Consider the following 26297-nt stretch of genomic DNA (forward strand, 5'->3'; position numbering starts at 1 on the left):
CATCCAGAACTCGAGGATAACACACGTCAAGGTTATTCTCTGTACTAGCACCCAAGTGGTGGAAGCAACTTCCCCCGTCGGTTAGAACTAAGTTTTATAAGACGATTAAAATATTCTACCTATATCTTTGTTCTAACAGAGTTTCAGCACATTTGTATCCTTGGACTGTTGTCTACTTAAACTAGAGTAGGGAAATGTTTACCGTGGAAGCACTTCTGTAAGTCGCTCTGGATAGGAGCATCTGTTCAATGCCAAAAACTGTACATGTAAATGTAAACTTCAATGCACTAAAATGGCCAAGGTTTGGCTTTTATAGGAGTGACCACATCTTGTTCTGAGCAGCTATGTTTGATGATCACCTCCTGGATGCGTATTATTTTGTTATTTGGAACGAAAGCAGTCAGTTTATAACTTATTTATTTACTACAAAGTAATCTCTGCATAAATAAGACATCAATAAAGTTGGAATGTGCTGATAGTTACCATGATGAGATTTACTCTGTTAGCGCACTTGTACAGAGCAATTATAATGTAATTTATAATATAAAATCACTGGATTGTAGGGGGTGTACTTTCCCTGTATATTCTAACACTTTTTTCTTCTTTTTGCTGCTCCTGTATATCTCCTATATTTATTTTTGGCCCACATACCTGATTCGGCAATGTCTTTACGCCGGATGCTCTTTCTAGTGCAACACTCCTTGTTTTACTCTTGAAACTGGCACTGAGAGCTAACCAACAAGTGTGCCTGCTAATGGCAAGGCTGTTTGTCCACCCCCCTCAGACATAGCCAATAATGTCTGTCTGAGATTTGAACCCTGCAGCTCAGCGTTAGTGGGCTAGCATGATTTACCGTTGCACCACCTGAGCACATGGATTGCACTTGGATTAATATAAGGTTTCAGTCCAATGTCCGTGCATAGTTTAGCTCAGGGTTTTCAAACATCTTCTGAGGCGACCCAGATTTTGTTCATGATTTTTACTGCGACCCAGGCAACTATGCATCAAAACAAAACACACAATGAAATATACTTAATTAATGAAAATGGGAACAATCTGGTCCCACTGTGGTTTACAAGGCAAAGTAAAGCCTCCACAATGGGGTGTTCGTGTACAAGTTCATTTTGTGTTTACGTGCCTGTTAAAATTTGTTTATTTAATTAATATAATTTTTCTCTGCGACCTGATAATGACATGGAAAATTCTACAACAATCTAGAACAGCAACGCTTGCACACATTTATTATTAATAAAGGCTTTTTATTTTGCAATAACCACACAGCAATGTGCATATACATTTTCTGTCTTTTGCTTTTTTTGGACAATAAATAATAAAGTGCAAATCGGAACACCATGCAGTGCATAATCTGTGAAAAACAAAACAAAAAATACACATAGACTCAAAGACAATTACATGCAGACACACAATAGTTTCTACACACCAAGGCTATATGTGTGAAAGGTGTGTACACATCAAAATAATGCTGAGCAGCTATTTAAATAAAGATTGTTCTTTATGAAAGTGTACCTCTGTAAGTGCGTGTGATACTTCACATGCTCTCAGACTCAGATCAGATCTTTTATTCATTCATTTATTGTTTGTTTCACCACCACTTTATCGTATACAGGGTTGCAGTGGGTGCGATTCCCTGGGCGAAAATTAGGAAACACCCTGGACAGGTCGCCAGTTCATCACAGGGCAAGCACACACACACACACACTTACACCTAGGGGGAATTTTAGTATCTCCAATTACCCTGACTGCATGTCTTTGGACTGTGGGAGGAAACCGGAGCACCCGGAGGAAACCCACACAGAAAGGACCTGGACTGCTCCAGCTGGGAATCAAACCCAGGACCTTCTTGCTGTGAAGCGACAGCGCTACCCACCGAGCCACGGTTCCGCCCAAGGTCATATTACATATATTTTATGTTGATTACATACACATCTTTATGCAAGGTTTTTTTAAAATGCAGAATCGCTCAGCAGACTTAACAACTTTAATTTTTTTAATTCTATGTGCTCTATTTAGTGAAGATTTAATGTACCCATTAAAACATATACAGTGGGGTCAAAAAGTATTTAGTCAGCCACTGATTGTGCAGGTTCTCCTACTTAGAAAGATGAGAGAGGTCTGTAATTTTCATCATAGGTACACTTCAACTATGAGAGACAAAATGAGAAAAAAAATCCAGGAAATCACATTGTAGGATTTGTAAAGAATTTATTCGTAAATTATGGTGGAAAATAAGTATTTGGTCAATAACAAACAAGCAAGATTTCTGGCTCTCACAGACCTGTAACTTCTTCTTTAAGAAGCTCTTCTGTCCTCCATTCGTTACCTGTATTAATGGCACCTGTTTGACCTCGTTATCTGTATAAAAGACACCTGTCCACAGCCTCAAACAGTCAGACTCCAAACTCAACCCTGGCCAAGACCAAAGAGCTGTCGAAGGACACCAGGAAGAAAATTGTAGACCTGCACCAGGCTGGGAAGAGTGAATCTACAATAGGCAAGCAGGTTGGTGTGAATAAATCAACTGTGGGAACAAGTGTAAGAAAATGAAAGACATATAAGACCATTGATAATCTCCCTTGGGGTCAAGATCTCATCCCGTGGGGTCAAAATGATCATGAGAACGGTGAGCAAAAATCCCAGAACTACACGGAGGGACCTGATGAATGACTTGCAGAGAGCTGGGACCAAAGTAACAAAGGCTACCATCAGTAACACACTACGCCGAGAGGGACTCAAATCCTGCAGTGCCAGGCGTGTCCCCCTGCTTAAGCCAGTACATGTCCAGGCCCGTCTGATGTTTGCCAGAGAGCATATGGATGATCCAGAAGAGGATTGGGAGAATAGCATGTGGTCAGATGAAACCAAAATGGAACTTTTTGGTGAAAACTCAACTCGTCGTGTTTGGAGGAAGAAGAATGCTGAGTTACACCATACCTACTGTGAAGCATGGGGGTGGAAACATCATGCTTTGGGGCTGTTTTTCTGCAAAGGGGACAGGACGACTGATCCGTGTTAAGGGAAGAATGAACGGGGCCATGTATCATGAGATTTTAAGCCAAAACCTCCTTCCATCAGTGAGAGCATTGAAGATGGAACGTGGCTGGGTCTTCCAGCATGACAATGATCCCAAACACACCGCTCGGGCAACGAAGGAGTGGCTCCGTAAAAAGCATTTCAAGGTCCTGGAGTGGCCTAGCCAGTCTCCAGACCTCAACCCCATAAAAAATTTGTGGAGTCCGTGTTGCCCAGCGACAGCCCCAAAACATCACTGCTCTAGAGGAGATCTGCATGGAGGAATGGGCCAAAATACCAGCTACAGTGTGTGCAAACCTGGTGAAGACTTACAGGAAACGTTTGACCTCTGTCATTGCCAACAAAGGTTATGTTACAAAGTATTGAGTTGAACTTTTGTTATTGACCAAATACTTATTTTCCACCATAATTTACAAATAAATTCTTAAAAAATCCTACAATGTGATTTCCTGGATTTTTTTTTCTCATTTTGTCTCTCATAGTTGAAGTGTACCTATGATGAAAATTACAGACCTCTCTCATCTTTCTAAGTAGGAGAACTTGCACAATCAGTGGCTGACTAAATACTTTTTGGCCCCACTGTAGCTCCTGGTGTGTTTTACAAAACAGCAGAAAAAAACACTGTGATTGCAATATCGACATTAAACATTTCGACTGGTTTTCATGCATCATGTTGATGAGGGGAAAAAACATGATAAAAAATATCCTCATGTTATAATAGTACTGTTGATACATTATTGTTCAGTATCACCTTCTGTGTGATTACAAATATCCAGCAGCAGGGAACAGCAGCGTCCCTCAACTTTATAAATATGTAAAGCGTATGTGCTGTCCCAGGTTTCCTGGCTCATGGAGTATCAAGGTTTGACGAAGCTTAGTATATTTTTATGCACATAAGGCACACTTTGCCCAAAAAACACATCCACTCTGCCATATAGAAAAAAAACCTACCGCAGCAATATTGTGTTAACAGTATACAGTAGTGCACCTAATATTGTACAAGAACACACTTAATGCCATGCATCCAGAAGCCACAGTATGTGTTGTCTACAGTACAGTATGAAAAATGAGGGCCAGGGCTATTTTTTACAAGGACACAGGTCATAAAAAAAGAAATTGTATTTCTGATATGATCTGTTTGCATTTGCATGTAAGAGATCTGACTGAGCACTGAATAGAACTACCAAGAACTGTTTATATTCCACAGTCAAGCAATGATGATTTTATCACATGATCCAAGTAGCAGAAATGTGGCAGAGGACCATCAGAGGGGAGTTGTAGCCTAGTAGTTAAGGTACTGGACTAGTAACCAAAAGGTCGTTGGTTCAAGCCCCACCATTGCCAGGTTGTCCCTGTTGGGCCCTTGAGCAAGGCCCTTAACCCTCTTACAGTACTGTAAGTCACTTTGGATAAGAAAAAGCATCTGCTAAATGCAGAAAAAGTAAAATGTAAATATAGTACGGTAATAGAAAATAAAATGAATAATTCTCCTTAATAATTACAGTACATGAGCAAATAATATGTGGACACCTCTACTTTCAAGTGGATTTAACCAATATCTCCCACACACATTGCTAAAAGATGCATATCATCCAGCATCCAGCATTTAAGCCATCCTCCATAGATCACCACTTGTAAGAAATTGAGCCAAAATAAAGAGCTAAAATCCTACTTTTCCACCTAGTCATTTTGTAAAATTGTTTTCCCTTGTAGAGCATCTCTGATTAGTAGATTCTAGTCGCAATAGGTCACCCTCAAAGCAGTAGTCGATGCATGCTGTTTCCTCTGAAAACAAATTTAGCAAAACAATGATTGCTTAGAGCTTCACGGATTGGTTTTCCATAGCTGAGCTGCCACACAGGCCTAAGATCACCCTGCACAATGTCAAGCATCAGCTGAAGTAGTTTAAAACACATGGATATTGGACTCTGGAGCAGTGGAAACCTGTAGCTTGTACAGTGGTGATAATGCTTGACCATCTGGCAGTCTAACAAACCATCCTGAATGCAGATTGACAACTTTGAAGATTGGTGGATCAGAATATGTTCTCTCTGTTGCTCTGTTGTTTGGTTTGAATAATGATATTACGACATTTAATGGCATTTTGGAGAATATTCCCACTTTGTGGCATCAGTTTGGGAAAGGTCCTGTCCTGTTTCATCAATACACTACCATCACACTAATCAAGGACTGGAAAGAAAGAGCTATAACTAAATTGGAACAGACACCCATGCCCAAGGTATATAATGCTTCTGTGACTAACAAAAAGACAATCCCAGCATGTTTTAATATACAAGTGGAAATATTTCCAGAATAGTAGAGGCTGTGATGTCCACATACTTTTGGCCATATACACTCAAAAAACAAAGAATTGGCATTCGTTCTTGTTAAGCAAACAAATCAAATTGATATTAATTGATTTGACCCATTTTTAAAATGTACTTAAAATATCTGTAATAATACAACGTAATTATACTAATTTTTAAATTGACCTAATTTAATCAACTCAAATAAAAGAGAATAAATTGAGTTTATCCAACTCTCGCAAGGTTTCTGATTATATCGCGAGATGCACGCGAGCGTCAGAAGAACTCTCTTTCTCTTCAACCGCCGTCCACTATATAGTGTTAATTCGTTTGAGGCATCAGTACGCATGTCTGTTATGTTTCTTCTCAGGTTCTGTTGTGATTTTACCAATTTTGATTTATTCACTGTAAGACTTTATATTTAATAAAAAAATTTTTAGTACAACTTACATAAATTATTTAAGTTTTTTGCTCTACTATAAAATGCATTGTACTCATATGAGTTCACATTTAAATGTGCTAAAGGATTTAAGTTCATTAAACAAAAAAAATTACTTTTGATTAACTTAAAAAAGTTAAGTTATGTATTGAACAGAAAACCCCTCCCATAAACGTGTAAGTCCGCCCCTTTGGTGAATCAGGCAAAAATGATTTTCTTGTGTGAGGGTAGCCATTTGTTTTAACGTTTGTAACCTGCAAATTACTTTTTACTTTTCATTTAAGGCTTTTTGTAAAAGTAAACGTGTCTTTTTCGAATATCTTTTGGAAAGTAGAACCTTTGTTAAACTAAGTCGACGAACTTTATTCCCCCGACTGTGCTGTGTTTGAGTAGCATGTACACCAGTCTGACGGGGCTTTTTCATCTTTCATCCGTTAACCCAACTCCAGTCTAATGTTGGTAAGTGTTGTACTTTAACAATTTTGTTTAAAATAAATGATCTTAATGTTGACACTAAATAAATAATCAAACAGCGCTGCTTTATTTGCCGTATGTAGGCTACATGCTAGCATGCTAGCCTTTATACGAAGCAAAGAGTGTGCTGGCTTGCTTTATTGTAATCCTTAAATAAATGGTATTAATGTTGATATTAATATTTTTGTTTCTTTGTTTTGTTTTAGAGAGCTGCCAGCCAAACGTTAAGAAATCAGCTCGCCATGTGAAACAGTACAGGTTCATGGTTACTGTAAAGAGCTCTTTGTTTCATATTGTTTGTACAGTTTTTAATGTTTCCTTGACATGTATTTTAAGTAAATACTTCTGAAGTGAAATAAAAAAAAGAAGAATTTTATGATTGTCTGTTTTTCTATAAATAAACATTTCTAATTGATATTTAACATGTATTTAACAAACTATTTTAAACTATTTTTTTTAATTGAGCTCAAGATAAGTAGAATTATTGGGAAAAGCAGTTGGTATAACAAAAAAAGAAAGTTGAATCAACTTGCCTTTTATGTGTAATAACTTAATGTTTTAAAATCATAAGTTAAATCAACAAAGTTAACTAAATTGTTACATCAATTTTAGTACAATAAGTAGAACCAACATAAGTAAAATAAGTTAAATTAACATGGTATATTAGGTTTGGAACAACTTAAATGAAATAAGTTGCATCAACTTAAATGAAATAAATTGCATCAACTTAAGGAAAATAAGTTGGATCAACACTAGAAAATCTTGTCCAGATTACCTTAATGAGTTGAGTTAAACTTAACAGATCAAATTAAGTTTAGACAACTTAAATAAATTGTGTTGGATAAACAAAATTGCTTTATGTCCAAATAAATAAATACAATTGTGTGGAAATACTTTCCATGATTCAATTACAGTAAGTTCAGCCAAAGAATTTTTTTTTTTGAGTGTAGTGTATATATCAAATTTATGCAAGAATTAAAACTACTGTTTTAATTGATGTATTTTCAATATGATTCAGCTGTTAAATTAAGTTCTTGGTAGACTAAATTCAATTCATAGTAGTTCATGCATGATCAGAAACTATACTTTCAAAAGCTCCAGCATTAACACTCCAGCAGTTCTGTTAAATAAATATACTTAAAATAAATAGATCTACTTCACATACATAATGAATACACATTCACATTAACACAAACATTAACAAATTGCGTTAACACAGAATTCATGAGAAACAATTGGGTGGTGCATTAAGGCATCAGAAGAAGGCTTGCATGGTTTAACCTATACTGCATATACTCATGGCTTTATTTTCTTGTCAAGATGTTACCAAATACACTTTAAATTTCATTTTATCTATTTATTGAAGCCACAAAATGACATTTCTTTGTTTGTTTGGGATGTTCTGTGGGTATTTTTGGTTCTAAGGCCCTAAATTACTAAGATTCTTAATACAGACTAAACATTTTTGGATGTAGAATTTTGGAGTAGTGAATTATTACAATTATTATTAGTTTCAGCCTGAAAGTTTCAGAAATAGGCTTACCAACTGATTCATTTTCTTTTAGATGTGGTCAATGCATTGGTACGTTTTTGCATCACTGTGCACAGTTCAGCACAGTGGTTTAAGTACTGGACTTTTATTTTTTTTAGAATACCACTGCTTCAAGCCTAAACCACCCCTCAAATCTCAATTGCTTACATTGTATTCAGTCACAGATGTAAGTTAGCGTCTGGTAAATGGCGTAAATGTAGCAGCACAATGTTCACTTTTACCTCCTGTACATAGATTTCTGCTAATGCTTTTACTAAACAGTTCCTATCTTACAAAGGTTATATTTATTTTATTGCATTGTTTTCCTCACCTGCTACCAGACACTACCTCTCATTAACCTCTCATTAACTGACAAGTTAACTAGTGATAATTAATCACGTTCCATTTTTAATCAATCAGTCTTTAAACAGCACAGAATGATTTTCTGGTTGTGACCAAACTGCTTCATTTTATGCTACATAGTTTATTACTGTAACATTTGTAGTGCACTATTTGAACATAGTATTTAGTAAAGTGGTGTGTGATTTAGGACACACCCTTCTTCACTTGGGCATAGTATTTAGTACAATAGTGTGTGATTTAGGACACACCCTTCTTCAATTGGGCATAGTATTTAGTACAGTAGTGTGTGATTTAGGACACACCCTTTTTCAATTGGGCATAGTATTTAGTACATTAGTGTTTAATTTAGGAAACAGCCTTCTTTAATTGGGCATAGTATTTAGTACAGTAGTGTTATTTAGGACACAACCTTCTTCACTTGGGCATAGTATTTACTACAGTAGTGTGTGATTTAGAGACAGTCTTCTTTAATTGGGCATAGTATTTACTACAGTAGTGTGTGATTTAGAGACAGCCTCTTTTTAATTGGGCATAGTATTTACTACAGTAGTGTGTGATTTAGAGACAGTCTTCTTTAATTGGGCATAGTATTTACTACAGTAGTGTGTGATTTAGAGACAGTCTTCTTTAATTGGGCATAGTATTTACTACAGTAGTGTGTGATTTAGAGACAGTCTTCTTTAATTGGGCATAGTATTTACTACAGTAGTGTGTGATTTAGAGACAGTCTTCTTTAATTGGGCATAGTATTTACTACAGTAGTGTGTGATTTAGAGACAGTCTTCTTTAATTGGGCATAGTATTTACTACAGTAGTTTGTGATTTAGAGACAGTCTTCCTTAATTGGGCATAGTATTTACTACAGTAGTGTGTGATTTAGAGACAGTCTTCCTTAATTGGGCATAGTATTTACTACAGTAGTGTGTGATTTAGAGACAGTCTTCTTTAATTGGGCATAGTATTTACTACAGTAGTGTGTGATTTAGAGACAGTCTTCTTTAATTGGGCATAGTATTTACTACAGTAGTGTGTGATTTAGAGACAGTCTTCTTTAATTGGGCATAGTATTTACTACAGTAGTGTGTGATTTAGAGACAGTCTTCTTTAATTGGGCATAGTATTTACTACAGTAGTGTGTGATTTAGAGACAGTCTTCTTTAATTAGGCATAGTATTTACTACAGTAGTGTGTGATTTAGAGACAGTCTTCTTTAATTGGGCATAGTATTTACTACAGTAGTGTGTGATTTAGAGACAGTCTTCTTTAATTAGGCATAGTATTTACTACAGTAGTGTGTGATTTAGAGACAGTCTTCTTTAATTGGGCATAGTATTTACTACAGTAGTGTGTGATTTAGAGACAGTCTTCCTTAATTGGGCATAGTATTTACTACAGTAGTGTGTGATTTAGAGACAGTCTTCTTTAATTGGGCATAGTATTTACTACAGTAGTGTGTGATTTAGAGACAGTCTTCCTTAATTGGGCATAGTATTTACTACAGTAGTGTGTGATTTAGAGACAGTCTTCTTTAATTGGGCATAGTATTTACTACAGTAGTGTGTGATTTAGAGACAGTCTTCCTTAATTGGGCATAGTATTTACTACAGTAGTGTGTGATTTAGAGACAGTCTTCCTTAATTGGGCATAGTATTTACTACAGTAGTGTGTGATTTAGAGACAGTCTTCCTTAATTGGGCATAGTATTTACTACAGTAGTGTGTGATTTAGAGACAGTCTTCCTTAATTGGGCATAGTATTTACTACAGTAGTGTGTGATTTAGAGACAGTCTTCCTTAATTGGGCATAGTATTTACTACAGTAGTGTGTGATTTAGAGACAGTCTTCCTTAATTGGGCATAGTATTTACTACAGTAGTGTGTGATTTAGAGACAGTCTTCTTTAATTGGGCATAGTATTTACTACAGTAGTGTGTGATTTAGAGACAGTCTTCTTTAATTGGGCATAGTATTTACTACAGTAGTGTGTGATTTAGAGACAGTCTTCTTTAATTGGGCATAGTATTTACTACAGTAGTGTGTGATTTAGAGACAGTCTTCTTTAATTGGGCATAGTATTTACTACAGTAGTGTGTGATTTAGAGACAGTCTTCTTTAATTAGGCATAGTATTTACTACAGTAGTGTGTGATTTAGAGACAGTCTTCTTTAATTAGGCATAGTATTTACTACAGTAGTGTGTGATTTAGAGACAGTCTTCTTTAATTGGGCATAGTATTTACTACAGTAGTGTGTGATTTAGAGACAGTCTTCTTTAATTAGGCATAGTATTTACTACAGTAGTGTGTGATTTAGAGACAGTCTTCTTTAATTAGGCATAGTATTTACTACAGTAGTGTGTGATTTAGAGACAGTCTTCTTTAATTGGGCATAGTATTTACTACAGTAGTGTGTGATTTAGAGACAGTCTTCTTTAATTAGGCATAGTATTTACTACAGTAGTGTGTGATTTAGAGACAGTCTTCTTTAATTGGGCATAGTATTGACTACAGTAGTGTGTGATTTAGAGACAGTCTTCTTCAATTAGGCATAGTATTTACTACAGTAGTGTGTGATTTAGAGACAGTCTTCTTTAATTGGGCATAGTATTTACTACAGTAGTGTGTGATTTAGAGACAGTCTTCTTTAATTGGGCATAGTATTTACTACAGTAGTGTGTGATTTAGAGACAGTCTTCCTTAATTGGGCATAGTATTGACTACAGTAGTGTGTGATTTAGAGACAGTCTTCCTTAATTGGGCATAGTATTTACTACAGTAGTGTGTGATTTAGAGACAGTCTTCTTTAATTGGGCATAGTATTTACTACAGTAGTGTGTGATTTAGAGACAGTCTTCCTTAATTGGGCATAGTATTTACTACAGTAGTGTGTGATTTAGAGACAGTCTTCTTTAATTAGGCATAGTATTTACTACAGTAGTGTGTGATTTAGAGACAGTCTTCCTTAATTGGGCATAGTATTTACTACAGTAGTGTGTGATTTAGAGACAGTCTTCTTTAATTGGGCATAGTATTTACTACAGTAGTGTGTGATTTAGAGACAGTCTTCCTTAATTAGGCATAGTATTTACTACAGTAGTGTGTGATTTAGAGACAGTCTTCTTTAATTGGGCATAGTATTTACTACAGTAGTGTGTGATTTAGAGACAGTCTTCTTTAATTGGGCATAGTATTTACTACAGTAGTGTGTGATTTAGAGACAGTCTTCTTTAATTGGGCATAGTATGTGATTTAGAGACAGTCTTCCTTAATTGGGCATAGTATTTACTACAGTAGTGTGTGATTTAGAGACAGTCTTCCTTAATTGGGCATAGTATTTACTACAGTAGTGTGTGATTTAGAGACAGTCTTCTTTAATTGGGCATAGTATTTACTACAGTAGTGTGTGATTTAGAGACAGTCTTCCTTAATTGGGCATAGTATTTACTACAGTAGTGTGTGATTTAGAGACAGTCTTCCTTAATTGGGCATAGTATTTACTACAGTAGTGTGTGATTTAGAGACAGCCTCTTTTTAATTGGGCATAGTATTTACTACAGTAGTGTGTGATTTAGAGACAGTCTTCCTTAATTGGGCATAGTATTTACTACAGTAGTGTGTGATTTAGAGACAGTCTTCTTTAATTGGGCATAGTATTTACTACAGTAGTGTGTGATTTAGAGACAGTCTTCCTTAATTGGGCATAGTATTTACTACAGTAGTGTGTGATTTAGAGACAGTCTTCCTTAATTGGGCATAGTATTTACTACAGTAGTGTGTGATTTAGAGACAGTCTTCCTTAATTGGGCATAGTATTTACTACAGTAGTGTGTGATTTAGAGACAGTCTTCCTTAATTGGGCATAGTATTTACTACAGTAGTGTGTGATTTAGAGACAGCCTCTTTTTAATTGGGCATAGTATTTACTACAGTAGTGTGTGATTTAGAGACAGTCTTCCTTAATTGGGCATAGTATTTACTACAGTAGTGTGTGATTTAGAGACAGTCTTCTTTAATTGGGCATAGTATTTACTACAGTAGTGTGTGATTTAGAGACAGTCTTCCTTAATTGGGCATAGTATTTACTACAGTAGTGTGTGATTTAGAGACAGTCTTCCTTAATTGGGCATAGTATTTACTACAGTAGTGTGTGATTTAGAGACAGTCTTCTTTAATTGGGCATAGTATTTACTACAGTAGTGTGTGATTTAGAGACAGTCTTCCTTAATTGGGCATAGTATTTACTACAGTAGTGTGTGATTTAGAGACAGCCTCTTTTTAATTGGGCATAGTATTTAGTACAGTAGTGTGTGATTTAGGACACACCCTTCTATAATTGGGCATAGTATCTAGTACAGTAGTGTGATTTGGGACAGAGCCTTCTGCAGCTGCCAGTGTCCAAGGGAGGCATAAATTGAGTGTTAAGTCCTGTCCTAACCTTGATGTCACCCAGCTATAACTGGGTGTATTCAGTCACAGATGCAAGTCAGCGTCTGCTAAACGGTGTAAATGTAGCAGCGCAATGTTGAACTATTTACTTTTATCTTCTGCTAATGCTACAACAGTTAGCTTTACTGAACAGTTTCTGTCTTACCAAAGATGATATTATAGCATAAATTCAGTGTTAAGTCCTGTCCTAACCTTGATGTCACTCAGCTATAACTGAAAATCCCTTACAGGCTGTAGCCATCAAATGTCCAAAAAAATAAAAAAATATTTTTTTAATTGCGCATCTAACAACACATGAAAAACATACTGATAACCTAGCAAGGTTTTTGCTTGTGCTTTGCATACTGGGTAATCTAAGTAAGTTTGGATCAAAAAGAAAATGGGCTGTCATGCAGTCAGTGCAGGTGAAAGCAGTGCAAAAAATGTCAAGAAGATTCAAAAAGATTCGGCCATTTCTCTCTATGGAAGCCACTCAGATTCTCATCCAGTTGCTTGTAATCTCTCAGCTGGACTACTGCAACTTCCTTCTGGCAGGTGTTCCCATGTCCACTATTAAACCCCTGCAACTCATTCAAAATGCAGCTGCCCGCCTGGTTTTCAACCAACCTAAACACTGCCACATCACCCCACTACTGCGTTCTCTTCACTGGCTTTCTGTAGCTGCTCACATTCAGTTTAAAACACTTATGCTCGCCTACAAAGCCAAAAATGGACCAGCTCCAATCTACCCTAGAGTAGTCATAAAACCCCGCTCTGTATCACGCAACCTTCAAGCTTGCTCGTCTTGATCCTCCGCTCTTTTCTCTACTACCACCCAAGTGGTGGAGCCAACTTTCCCTGTCCGTTCAAGTCTCTCATTATCTTCAAAAGACGATTAAAGACCCACCTCTTTACTAAGCACTTACTAACCTTCTATAGCATCTTATAGAAAAACGTTGTTCTAACAGACTTTCAGCAGATTCGTATCCTTGGGCTGTTGTCTACCTAAACAAGAGTAGGGAAATTATTACTGTGGAAGCACTTCTGTGAGGTGCTCTGGATAAGAGCGTCTGCTAAATGCCGAAAATGTAAATGAAATGTAAGGGCAGTAGTAGCTCAGCGGTTAAAGTACAGGACTAGTAATGTTCAAGCCCCACATCTGCCAGGTTGCCACTGTTGGGCCCTTGAGCAAAGCCCTTAACCCTCAATTGCTTGCAATTTAAACAGTCTCAACTGTAGGTCACTTTGGATAAAGGCGTCTGCTAAGTGCTGGAAATGGAAATGTGTATGATTGTGACTTTTGTAAGATTTATTTATTTATGTATTTATTTATTTTATTTTTTGTTCTGCCAACTCCAGCACTGACTGTTTGACTGCCTGTTTTCGCCCACAACCTTCAAAATCTCTCTGGCCAATACTGTAAAATCCATTCTTGTTACTACTGAGGTAAAGCACTGACATCAGACCACGGCCTTAAAATGACTCGGTATCAATATGATGTGTTGTTGCATATCCATTGCCCATGCGAAGCAGCAGCGGTACTGCAAACAACGGTGCTTGTCATTACTGATATTGTGTTACTTTCTAGTCAAATATATATACAGTGTATCACAAAAGTGAGTACACCCCTCACATTTCTGCAAATATTTCATTATATCTTTTCATGGGACAACACTATAGACATGAAACTTGGATATAACTTAGAGTAGTCAGTGTACAGCTTGTATAGCAGTGTAGATTTACTGTCTTCTGAAAATAACTCCACACACAGCCATAAATGTCTAAATAGCTGGCAACATAAGTGAGTACACCCCACAGTGAACATGTCCAAATTGTGCCCAAATGTGTCGTTGTCCCTCCCTGGTGTCATGTGTTAAGGTCCCAGGTGTAAATGGGGAGCAGGGCTCTTAAATTTGGTGTTTTGGGTACAATTCTCTCATACTGGCCACTGGATATTCAACATGGCACCTCATGGCAAAGAACTCTCTGAGGATGTGAGAAATAGAATTGTTGCTCTCCACAAAGATGGCCTGGGCTATAAGAAGATTGCTAACACCCTGAAACTGAGCTACAGCATGGTGGCCAAGGTCATACAGCGGTTTTCCAGGACAGGTTCCACTCGGAACAGGCTTCGCCAGGGTCGACCAAAGAAGTTGAGTCCACGTATTCGGCGTCATATCCAGAGGTTGGCTTTAAAAAATAGACACATGAGTGCTGCCAGCATTGCTGCAGAGGTTGAAGACGTGGGAGGTCAGCCTGTCAGTGCTCAGACCATACGCCGCACACTGCATCAACTCGGTCTGCATGGTCGTCATCCCAGAAGGAAGCTGATGCACAAGAAAGCCCGCTAACAGTTTGCTGAAGACAAGCAGTCCAAGAACATGGATTACTGGAATGCCCTGTGGTCTGACGAGACCAAGATAAACTTGTTTGGCTCAGATGGTGTCCAGCATGTGTGGCGGCGCCCTGGTGAGAAGTACCAAGACAACTGTATCTTGCCTACAGTCAAGCATGGTGGTGGTAGCATCATGGTCTTGGGCTGCATGAGTGTTGCTGGCACTGGGGAGCTGCAGTTCATTGAGGGAAGCATGAATTCCAACATGTACTGTGACATTCTGAAACAGAGCATGATCCCCTCCCTTCGAAAACTGGGCCTCATGGCAGTTTTCCAACAGGATAACGACCCCAAACACAACCTCCAAGATGACAACTGCCTTGCTGAGGAAGCTGAAGGTAAAGGTGATGGACTAAACCCAATTGAGCACCTGTGGCGCATCCTCAAGTGGAAGGTGGAGGAGTTCAAGGTGTCTAACATCCACCAGCTCCGTGATGTCATCATGGAGGAGTGGAAGAGGATTCCAGTAGCAACCTGTGCAGCTCTGGTGAATTCCATGCCCAGGAGGGTTAAGGCAGTGCTGGATAATAATGGTGGTCACACAAAATATTGACACTTTGGGCACAATTTGGACATGTTCACTGTGGGGTGTACTCACTTATGTTGCAGCTATTTAGACATTAATGGCTGTGTGTTGAGTTATTTTCAGAAGACAGTAAATCTACACTGCTATACAAGTTGTACACTGACTACTCTAAGTTATATCCAAGTTTCATGTCTATAGTGTTGTCCCATGAAAAGATATAATAAAATAGTTGCAGAAATGTGAGGGGTGTACTCACTTTTGTGATACACTTGTATATATATATATATATATATATATATATATATATTTAGCGCTTTTTACAATGGACATTGTCTTAAAGCAATATTATTCTGTGCTCTTTATGCTTCCCTTATTTTTGTATATTTTATGTATTGTTTTTATTTTATTAGGACTTTAACGTCATGTTTTACACTTTGGTTACATTCATGACAGGACAGATAATTACTGGTTACACAAGATTAATCTCCAATTCAACTCACTTGCATGTCTTTGGATTGTGAGAGGAAACCAGAGCTCCCGGAGGAAACCCACACAGACACGAGGAGAACATGCAAACTTCACATAGAAAGGACCCGGACCGCTCCACCTGGGATACAAACACAGGACCTTCTTGCTGTGAGGTGACAGTGCTACCCACCGTGCCACCCTAGTTTTTTTTATATGTGTGTATATTTTTTTCCTTAACAGACAACACTGCAGCACTGCATTTTCAGAATATATGTTAATTCAGTATTTCAGCACTTCACTAATTAGCTCATAAATAAAATAACTAAACAGCATAAACAATCTCTAAAAAATAAATAATCTGATAGAGTATTTGTATGCATATAAACATAATTTTTGGTATGTCATTGAAATCAACAGCAACTCCGCTACTAAAGTGATTAAAAGGAGAAATAGAAATATACCGTATATTCATCTTACCAAAATGTTATGTATATAAAAAAGACAAAACACCATGCAGTGTGAAATACCCCAGAATGCCATCCAGCCACACAAAAAAAAGTTTGATCAGTAAAGCAGCAATAATCAGTCAGAGCTGTCTATCTGTCTGAGTGAGAAATGTACATGTGGCTGGCCCTAGAAGGTATAACTCTAAACGAATGACCCCTCATTTATTTAAAGATTCTATCACTGGGCATGAATGTGAAGGTTTAACTAGTATGTTTGTGATGTTTGTGTGCATGTGCACCGGTAACTCAGCGTGCTAGAGTGGTGATGAGACTGGCACACATCTCGAAGAAATCCATGGTGTGGCTGCCCTGTCGTGGTGCCAGCAGGGGCATGCTGCCAAGCAGAGAGCCCGGCAGCGAGCTGCTGAGCTGTGGCATTTCTATAGAGACGGTCGCCGAGTCGATGCTGAGGCGGGGCCGGTGGAGGCCGGCTGCCGACCCTGAGCGCTGAGGTGTAGACGAGCCAGATTTCTGCTCAATGCTGTCATCTGGATGAGAGAGAAATGCTTATCTTTAATTTTATTTTCACCAATACTTTCGGTTTTCAAACCCTGGGTCGAGCCAAAAAAATGGGTAGCTGAGAAAAATAATAGTAATTAAATAAACAAGTTTTAACAGGCACATAAACACAAAATGTACTTGTACATGAACGCCCCCTTGTGGAGGCTTTACGTTACATCTTGTAAACCAGGGTTTTTCAAACTTTTTTTAAGCAACCCACATTTTGTCTATGATTTTCACCATGACTCGGGCAACACAGACAGTCATCAAAACAAAACACAAAACAAAATATACTTTATAAATGAAAATGGTGGCAATCTGGTCCCACTGTGCTTTCCAATATGTAATGTAAAGGCTTCACAAGGGGGTGTTAATGTATACGTTTATTTCATGTTTATTTAATAATTAGTATTTTTCTTTGTGACCCATTTTTTGGCTTGGGTGGGTCACGACCCAGGGTTTGAAAAACCCTGTTGTAAACCACAGTGGAACCAGATTGCCACCATTTTTATTAATTAAGCATATTTCATTTTGTGTTTCGTTTTAATGCATTGCTTGTGTTGCCTGGGTCACGGTAAAATCATGGACAAAATGTTTTGTAAGATTACTTCATTTTTAGAATAAAACACTACAGTATTCCACTACAAAAACTATTTAAAAATTTTAACTGAAGAAAAATTAAGAATTAAGAAATTAAAACCAATGTCACATAAGAGTGATTAGCCATGACGATGACTTTTTTCATAACAATTGTTTATGATACGATCTCTACTGCCGAAAGAACCTACTGAAATGAACCCTGGAACTAGACATTGGTTGTCTGGTCTGACACATCTTGTTTTCTTTCAAATCATGTGGATGGCACTTTTTAAGAATATGGTGAAGAATGACTTCCCCGACCAGTAAAGCCTCTTTTGAACTCCTGAACTTGATATACAGTATCTGTAATGATTTGTGCCTCTTGTTTAGTCACTAATATCATTTTCACCTGCCATTTTAATCCAAACTCCCAGTCAACTGGAATGTTTCAGCATTTTATATGTGCCACAGTAGGTAGGATGTTCATTCCTTACCTGTATCATGCATTACATCTGTCGAAAAGCAATTGAACTTAGGGTTGGCTCACTATTCTGTTATAGGAAGGCTTTACACAACATTTTGAAGTGTGTCTGTAGGAATTTGTGCCCATGAGGTAAAAGCGTCTGTGAGGTCAGGCACTGATACTGGACAGAAAGGTTTGCTCCACAGTCTGATTTCTTCCTAGAGTGTTCAGAAGTGTTGATGTTAAGGCTTTATGCAAGCCACCAAAGTTAATTCACTCATTAAACCATGTTTTTATTTATGGGAAAGGACCTTCCTTAAACTGTTGCAAAAGTTGAATGCATAAAATACATTTTCTGAAATTATTTTATACACCTCAATGAATAGAAGGCATGTTACATACTTTATATACATTATTAATTTGTCACCAGCGTACGTCTATCATGGTTTTATAATAAGTAAGCATTTACCATCAATGCTCTTGAAGTCCAGTAGGTAACTGCGGTTGTCCACTTGATAGAGCTGCAAGCTCATTTTTACAAAGTTTCCAGTGACCGGGTTCTTCCGTCGCACCCTCAAATGATAGGGGTTCACCACCTAAAAGTGAGAAAAGATTCAATTAGAATGTGTCTTAGTATTACGATATTGTGCCAACCAACATATAAAGTATCTTTAATTAATTTAGTCTTAATTATAGTCTGTAAAGGTAATAGTGTGTTTTCTGGCCACTGGGTGGCACTATATATTGCTATAAAACAAATTACACAGTAGAGTCACATAATTATGACCACCAGCTAATATCCAGTAACCGCTTTGTGCAGCACAGACAGCAGCTAGACGGGCTGGGGGTGACTCAATAAGGTCCTGGTAGGTTGTCACACGTATCTGGGGCCATGCTGACTGCAATTTGTACCCTTAAATAATGAACCCCGGCACAATGTTATATGACTTATGTTAAAACTACGCATGGATGGATGAATTTGCCTGACAAATACATATGTTTGCATACACACTATGTTTAGCTCTCACCTTCCAGTCATAGCTGAGCTGCTTCATGGCACGGTACACCTCAGCCATGATGTCATAGGGTCTGCTCTGGCTCCGGATGCCAAGGTGCCACTTGGCTTTCTTTACTGCTAGCGGTTTGGGCTTAGTGTTGTTAAGGGCATCCAGTGGGCACCTGGCTTTGGGGCTGTCTGCCAGCAGTGGGGGCATCCTCTCTGGGTGTGGCCTAATGCCATCGTCGATGAAGGAGCCGGCAGGCGGACTGGAAGCTAGGTAAAACTCGCTGGCCTGGTTCATGATACGCCGGTTGTCGATGATGAGGTGGTAGGCGACGGCCAGCTGGTCCTGTGGGTCTCCGCTGTACAGACTCCCCAGCACTTCGGCCTCGGCACACTCGAACTTTTCACACACGTCGCGCACAGCCTCCTCGTCCACTGCTGCACTGTCATACGAAGCGTCCTCCGGGAAGAGGTAGTGGGGCAGATCTTGCTTAAACCACTCGTGTTCTCTGAGGAAAGTAAACAGATACTGCTGAGTCAAAATTAACACTTAAAAAGACGCAAAAGATGTAAAACATGCTAGCACACATGAGCGTTGACACAAACAATGATTGGCTTGTTGTTCAGGGAGGATGCCGGAGGGGATTCCTCATAACTGATGCAATTATGACCTCTGCTCGCTGATCAATGGGGGATAATGTGATCAGGGTGTGTCTCTCTGTACACAAAGCTGATCCACATATGAACTCGCCTCGTGTATTGCAAATGTGTCGGAGGGGACGTGTGGTTAGTCATGTCTCTCCATAGTCAAGAGTAGGGATGTCACGATCATGTTTTTTTGTTCCCGATCATTAATTTTGATCCCGATCCGATACCGAGTCTCAAACCGATACTTGTATTTTCTAGATATTGTCTAAATAAGAACTAGATAATACTGTTCACACAGTGCACACTTCAAGTACATTACAGTTATTCAAATTAATCCAGTGTATATGTTTAACAACTGAATAGCTCTGCAGTTCTGTAGGAAAAAAATTGGCTGCATCCAAGCTATTGCTTAATGTTCTTTTATTTTTACAAAATAAAAGTAAACAAACTTAGTGCAGCATTGTAGTAGGAAAACTATAACACTCAAAATGAGTGAGATAAATACAGTTTCACTTTGAACTTTACATTCAAAGAACATAATTCTGTTTAATGCAGTGATGCACTAAAAATGAACAGAAATCTCCACTCAGAAGTGGTGTAGCAGCTTAACTTGAATATAAAAAAAACAAATAAGTTACAGCATTACAGTGAAACCTGAATAACAAAATAAAATGGAAAGTCACTCTTTTGTTATGAAGGAAAGCCAGTTCTTAAAGTGCTTGTATTGTGACAATGGTTTGATGGACGTTTCTACGCGAAGTGAGTGTGTTTTGACCCTTTGGGGCTTCCATAGTGCATGGAATAGCGCGCTTGGCTCTAGCTGTCCGCTATTCGGTACCAAATAGTTAATAAAGTGTTATGCTCCCGACAATTTGTGAATATACAGTGTATTTATTTCTTTATTAAGCAAGTGCATCACTACGACGCTCGGTTACATAACTAAGCCAATCAGAGTGCCCGATACTGAGATGTCGATCAGTCTTGTAACACGTAAACTCGTAAAAGCTGTATGTCCTGGTCCTGAAGCTTTCATACTCGGATTAAAAGTTATTGTTTTGTAAACCGGAGTGATCCTTGACTCACACACCATATAAATAGTAAAATCCTACAGTAATGAACGCAGCTCTGCTACTACCGCCTCGTGAAACGCTCGCATTGCAGACAATACACTACACTGTTGGACTTGTTTCACTTTCAAATTTAAAGTATTTCCACACAGCGGACATGCTGACGTAAAACTAAAGATCGGGACTACGATCGGCATTAGTAAAGCTGATACCGATCAGTTAAAAAATGCCTTGATCAGCCCCGATTCCGGGATCGGGACATCCCTAGTCAGGAGTGGAGGTCAACATCAGTAGAGGGAAAGCGTAATGCAATCGGGTAATTGGATACGACTAGACTGGGAGGACAATTGGGGGGAAAACTGACAAAAAATACACTTGGCTAAATAAATTACACTATAAGCCTACAGTGTATCACAAAAGTGAGTACACCCCTCACATTTCTGCAAATATTTCATTATATCTTTTCATGGGACAACACTATAGACATGAAACTTGGATATAACTTAGAGTAGTCAGTGTACAGCTTGTATAGCAGTGTAGATTTACTGTCTTCTGAAAATAACTCAACACACAGCCATTAATGTCTAAATAGCTGGCAACATAAGTGAGTACACCCCACAGTGAACATGTCCAAATTGTGCCCAAATGTGTCGTTGTCCCTCCCTGGTGTCATGTGTCAAGGTCCCAGGTGTAAATGGGGAGCAGGGCTGTTAAATTTGGTGTTTTGGGTACAATTCTCTCATACTGGCCACTGGATATTCAACATGGCACCTCATGGCAAAGAACTCTCTGAGGATGTGAGAAATAGAATTGTTGCTCTCCACAAAGATGGCCTGGGCTTTAAGAAGATTGCTAACACCCTGAAACTGAGCTACAGCATGGTGGCCAAGGTCATACAGCGGTTTTCCAGGACAGGTTCCACTCGGAACAGGCTTCGCCAGGGTCGACCAAAGAAGTTGAGTCCACGTGTTCGGCGTCATATCCAGAGGTTGGCTTTAAAAAATAGACACATGAGTGCTGCCAGCATTGCTGCAGAGGTTGAAGACGTGGGAGGTCAGCCTGTCAGTGCTCAGACCATACGCCGCACACTGCATCAACTCGGTCTGCATGGTCGTCATCCCAGAAGGAAGCTGACGCACAAGAAAGCCCGCAAACAGTTTGCTGAAGACAAGCAGTCCAAGAACATGGATTACTGGAATGCCCTGTTGTCTGACGAGACCAAGATAAACTTGTTTGGCTCAGATGGTGTCCAGCATGTGTGGCGGCGCCCTGGTGAGAAGTACCAAGACAACTGTATCTTGCCTACAGTCAAGCATGGTGGTGGTAGCATCATGGTCTTGGGCTGCATGAGTGTTGCTGGCACTGGGGAGCTGCAGTTCATTTAGGGAAACATGAATTCCAACATGTACTGTGACATTCTGAAACAGAGCATGATCCCCTCCCTTCGAAAACTGGGCCTCATGGCAGTTTTCCAACAGGATAACGACCCCAAACACAACCTCCAAGATGACAACTGCCTTGCTGAGGAAGCTGAAGATAAAGGTGATGGACTAAACCCAATTGAGCACCTGTGGCGCATCCTCAAGTGGAAGGTGGAGGAGTTCAAGGTGTCTAACATCCACCAGCTCCGTGATGTCATCATGGAGGAGTGGAAGAGGATTCCAGTAGCAACCTGTGCAGCTCTGGTGAATTCCATGCCCAGGAGGGTTAAGGCAGTGCTGGATAATAATGGTGGTCACACCAAATATTGACACTTTGGGCACAATTTGGACATGTTCACTGTGGGGTGTACTCACTTATGTTGCCAGCCATTTAGACATTAATGGCTGTGTGTTGAGTTATTTTCAGAAGACAGTAAATCTACACTGCTATACAAGTTGTACACTGACTACTCTAAGTTATATCCAAGTTTCATGTCTATAGCGTTGTCCCATGAAAAGATATAATGAAATATTTGCAGAAATGTGAGGGGTGTACTCACTTTTGTGATACACTGTACATCATATGTAAGTATTTTGGAGTCATTAACTTTTTTGGTTTTGCAATTACTGATTCAGTCATTTAGCTGAGTCATTTTTGTCCTTATAAAGGTATGTATCAATTATTTGCAATTTAGAGTTAAATAGACACTGCTGGTTGGAAAAGAGGTATCCAATGTAAACATAAGTCACAAAAAATCATGTTAATTGGAGCAGTGGTAGCTCAACAGAGAAAGAATTAAAGATTAATGATCGTGAAGTTAATGGCTCAAGCCCTGCCAGCAACATGTTGCCACTGTTGATGCTATAAATGTAAATGTGGTAGCTCAGTGGCCGTAGCGAACCATGACTGTTAAACCTTGTCCCTATGAGAGAATGTTTTGTTTTCATTGTAATACAAAAGCGTGCAGGAAATGGTGGCACCAAAGTGCAAAGAACACATGTTAACCCTAGCTTGTGTTATATTACATAATAATTATACATTTATATAAGATATATAGAAATATAAGACCCGATTGCATTATGCTTCCCCTCTACTGTTTGTTTGCTTGTTTATTAGGATTTTAATGTCATGTTTTACACTTTGGTTACATTCAGACAGAAACAGTAGTTACTCGTTACACAAGGTTCATCAGTTCACAAGGTTATATCAAACACAGTCTTGAACAATATAATGTCTCCAATTCACCTCACTTGCATGTCTTTGGACTGTGGGAGGAAACCGGAGCTCCCAGAGGAAACCTATAAAACCTGGACCGCCCCACCTGGGGATCAAACCCAGTACCTTCTAGCTGTGAGTTGACAGTGCTACCCACTTAGCCATTGTGCCGCCCTCCCCTCTACAGATGTTGACCTCCACTCCTGACTGAGGAGAGCCGTGACTAAGGATTACATTATTCCTTGTCGCTGTGCAGATGTCATAAATCAGCCAGCAGAGGTCGTAATTGCAACAGATACGAGGAATACCTATTGGCACCCTCCCAGAATAACAAGCCAATCATTGTTCGTGTAGGCACCCAGCCTGCCGTTAGCAGAGCTGAGATTCAAACCGACGAGTTCAACATGCCAGCTCTAGTGTGCTAGCGTGTTTTACCGCTGCATGTGCTATACATATTAGAACATTCTATAGGCAGTACAGTTGGGCAGCAGGTGGTGTAAGTACTGCACAACTTCAGGATTGAAAACTTATTCCCAGTGTATGTTTCATGTTCGATCCATGTCTGTGTGGGTTCACATCATGTACTTTAGGTTTCCTTCCATTTCCCAAACACATGCAGAAAGTAGAATGGCTACTGTCATTGCCTCTAGGTCAGAGTAAGTGGGTAAATAAATCAGTGTGTTGCCTTGATTTGATGAAGTGGTGCTCTGTCCAGGCTTGATTCCTGCCTGTCACTCTGTATTACAGGGTGCTATGGTTGAATGACTGCAGTTTCTCACCTGATATCCTTGATTGTGGCTCTCTTTAAAGGATCCACCTGGAGCATCAGCATCAGCAGGCTGGCTACAGAACGGTTGAGGTACTCAGGGATGTAGAAAACTCCTCCACGGATCTTCTTGAAGAGCGTAGGCACATGCTCGTCATCAAAGGGCAAAGTGCCGCATAACAAAGCATATAAGATCACACCACAGCTCCAGATGTCCACCTCTGGCCCTGCATACAGTCTTTTAAAACAACAATACACACGTGAATCAAGTATGTTGGTTTAAAATTGTGCATTTGAAACTTTTGTGCCAAGTAACACAATGCTGCAAATGTTTGGTCCAAATAAAAACTTTGGATTTAGCTTGAATGTATAAATGCTTGCTGGAAGTCTTTTTAAATATGAAAAACTAATGAAAATTGTGTCAAGTCTGGAACCTTTTTAGTAAAAACAGGAATTTCTCCTGGATAAAGCATTGATTTGTCACAGGACCTCCAAATTGCACCTCCACGTAATATGAACGAAGAGCTTGTGCAATACATTATAGTTAGGGCCCTACAAAGGTGACAGTGCTACCCACTGAGCCACTGTGCAGCCCTCTATTTGTTTATGTACATTAATGCAGTGTTTCAATAAGTCTAATGTATAATGTGGTATTTCAGATGCAAGTGTTTGTCATGCACATGTATGTGTGTGTGCTGAGGGCTCTTAAGTATCAGCCTATTAAATAAAAATATTGACCAATGGCTATCACATATTTTGGTTCTTACATCACTAGTTCTGTCCTGTTCCCCATTTGACCATGGCTTTGCATTTTCTGTAGGAAAGACTTGCTAAGACCTAACCTGCTTGCTACTATATGCTAAATGGACGATAAAAAGGGACAGTGGCAGCCTAGTGGGTAGAGCTTTGGGCTATCAACCGGAAGATTGGCGGTTCAAATCCAGGCCCTGCTATGCAGCCACTGTTGGGTCCTTGAGCAAGGCCCTGAACACTCTCTGCTCCAGGGGCGGTGTACAATGGCTGACCCTGCGCTCTGACCCCAGCATCCAAACAAGCAGGGATATGCGAAGAAAGAATTTCATTGTACTGTACATATGACAAATAAAGTATATCTATTTATCTATCTTCTATCTAAAACCTGTTCGGATGTCATCCTAGCAAGACATTTTTAATAAGACACAACCAATAAGATAATAAGACAGGATGTTCGATTTATAACGTTTAGTGCAGTTTAATTTTTGTCATATTATTTTTCTGTAATTAATCAGCACATCTGAGAGAAAAGTTGATTAATTATCACAGCAGTTCCATCCTTTGTCACCACATTTATATTTTCCACTGAAACCTAACTTCTATTTAGCTTGTTAAATCAATAGCCTCTAGATACCTCTAGATATTTTCTGCTGTGCTTCCATATTTTTCATTCACCTTTCTCCACTTGAATCACTTAATGGTCAAACCACATGATCACTGAGAGCATGAATTCCAGAGTTTTATTTAAATGCACCATTACAAATTAGGAATGTGACAGGGTCAGAGGTCCTGTGCTCTTACCTTCCAGAAATGACCTCTGGAGCAGCATAGTTAGGAGAACCGCAGCTTGTTCTCAAGAACTCTCCGTCTGACATCATGTTTGACAGGCCTGAAAGCAAACACGAAAGCACTGCTCTTAGCATCAGACAGACCAGGCTTTTGTTACTAATGAGAGCCATTATATTTTTAAGGTTGAAGTTGTTCCATTTGATTGATTAAATGTTTGATAGGATCAACGTTAATGGTACTAAATGCAAAGGTCAGCTAATTGGGTTCAGAGATCAACAAAGGGAAAACTCTATTTGGAAGCCAGTGACTATATATGGCTATATATGCTTTCAAAATGCTGATCTGTAAAATAATCTATGAACATTAAGAATTAAAAATCCCTGCAACGTAAAAATGTATATGTAAACAAAGATTGTGTATGCTACATGGCCAAAAATCATAGCTATCATGTCCATAACTATAAGATTTCCATCTAGTAAAACTAAGTTAGCCAGCTTAGAGAAAAAAACATTATTCTTCTTCCATCAAACTGTAAATATAAACAAAAATCTTCTATCATTTTACCCCCCCATCCTTCCTTTAGTCTCTTTTTTCTAAACATTAGACTAGT

At 38.9% G+C, this 26297-nt stretch overlaps 1 protein-coding gene across 2 annotated transcripts in view; it reads right to left on the minus strand.

Annotated features, from left to right (window-relative positions):
- Window positions 1-16404: 16404 nt before the first annotated feature.
- The window catches only part of prkaa2 (protein kinase, AMP-activated, alpha 2 catalytic subunit), a 36830-nt gene continuing 26937 nt past the window's right edge, over window positions 16405-26297 (minus strand). For both annotated transcript variants that reach the window (XM_063001306.1, XM_063001307.1), the window contains 5 exons: window positions 25700-25787; window positions 24159-24383; window positions 19053-19536; window positions 18494-18620; window positions 16405-16969 (listed from right to left, as the gene is read on the minus strand). In XM_063001306.1, coding sequence (XP_062857376.1) covers window positions 16728-16969; window positions 18494-18620; window positions 19053-19536; window positions 24159-24383; window positions 25700-25787 — 1166 coding nt within the window. In that variant the 3' untranslated portion in view covers window positions 16405-16727. The remainder of the gene's footprint in view (window positions 16970-18493; window positions 18621-19052; window positions 19537-24158; window positions 24384-25699; window positions 25788-26297) is intronic.

Source organism: Trichomycterus rosablanca, chromosome 9, assembly GCF_030014385.1.
Source record: "Trichomycterus rosablanca isolate fTriRos1 chromosome 9, fTriRos1.hap1, whole genome shotgun sequence".
Taxonomy (NCBI): domain Eukaryota; kingdom Metazoa; phylum Chordata; class Actinopteri; order Siluriformes; family Trichomycteridae; genus Trichomycterus; species Trichomycterus rosablanca.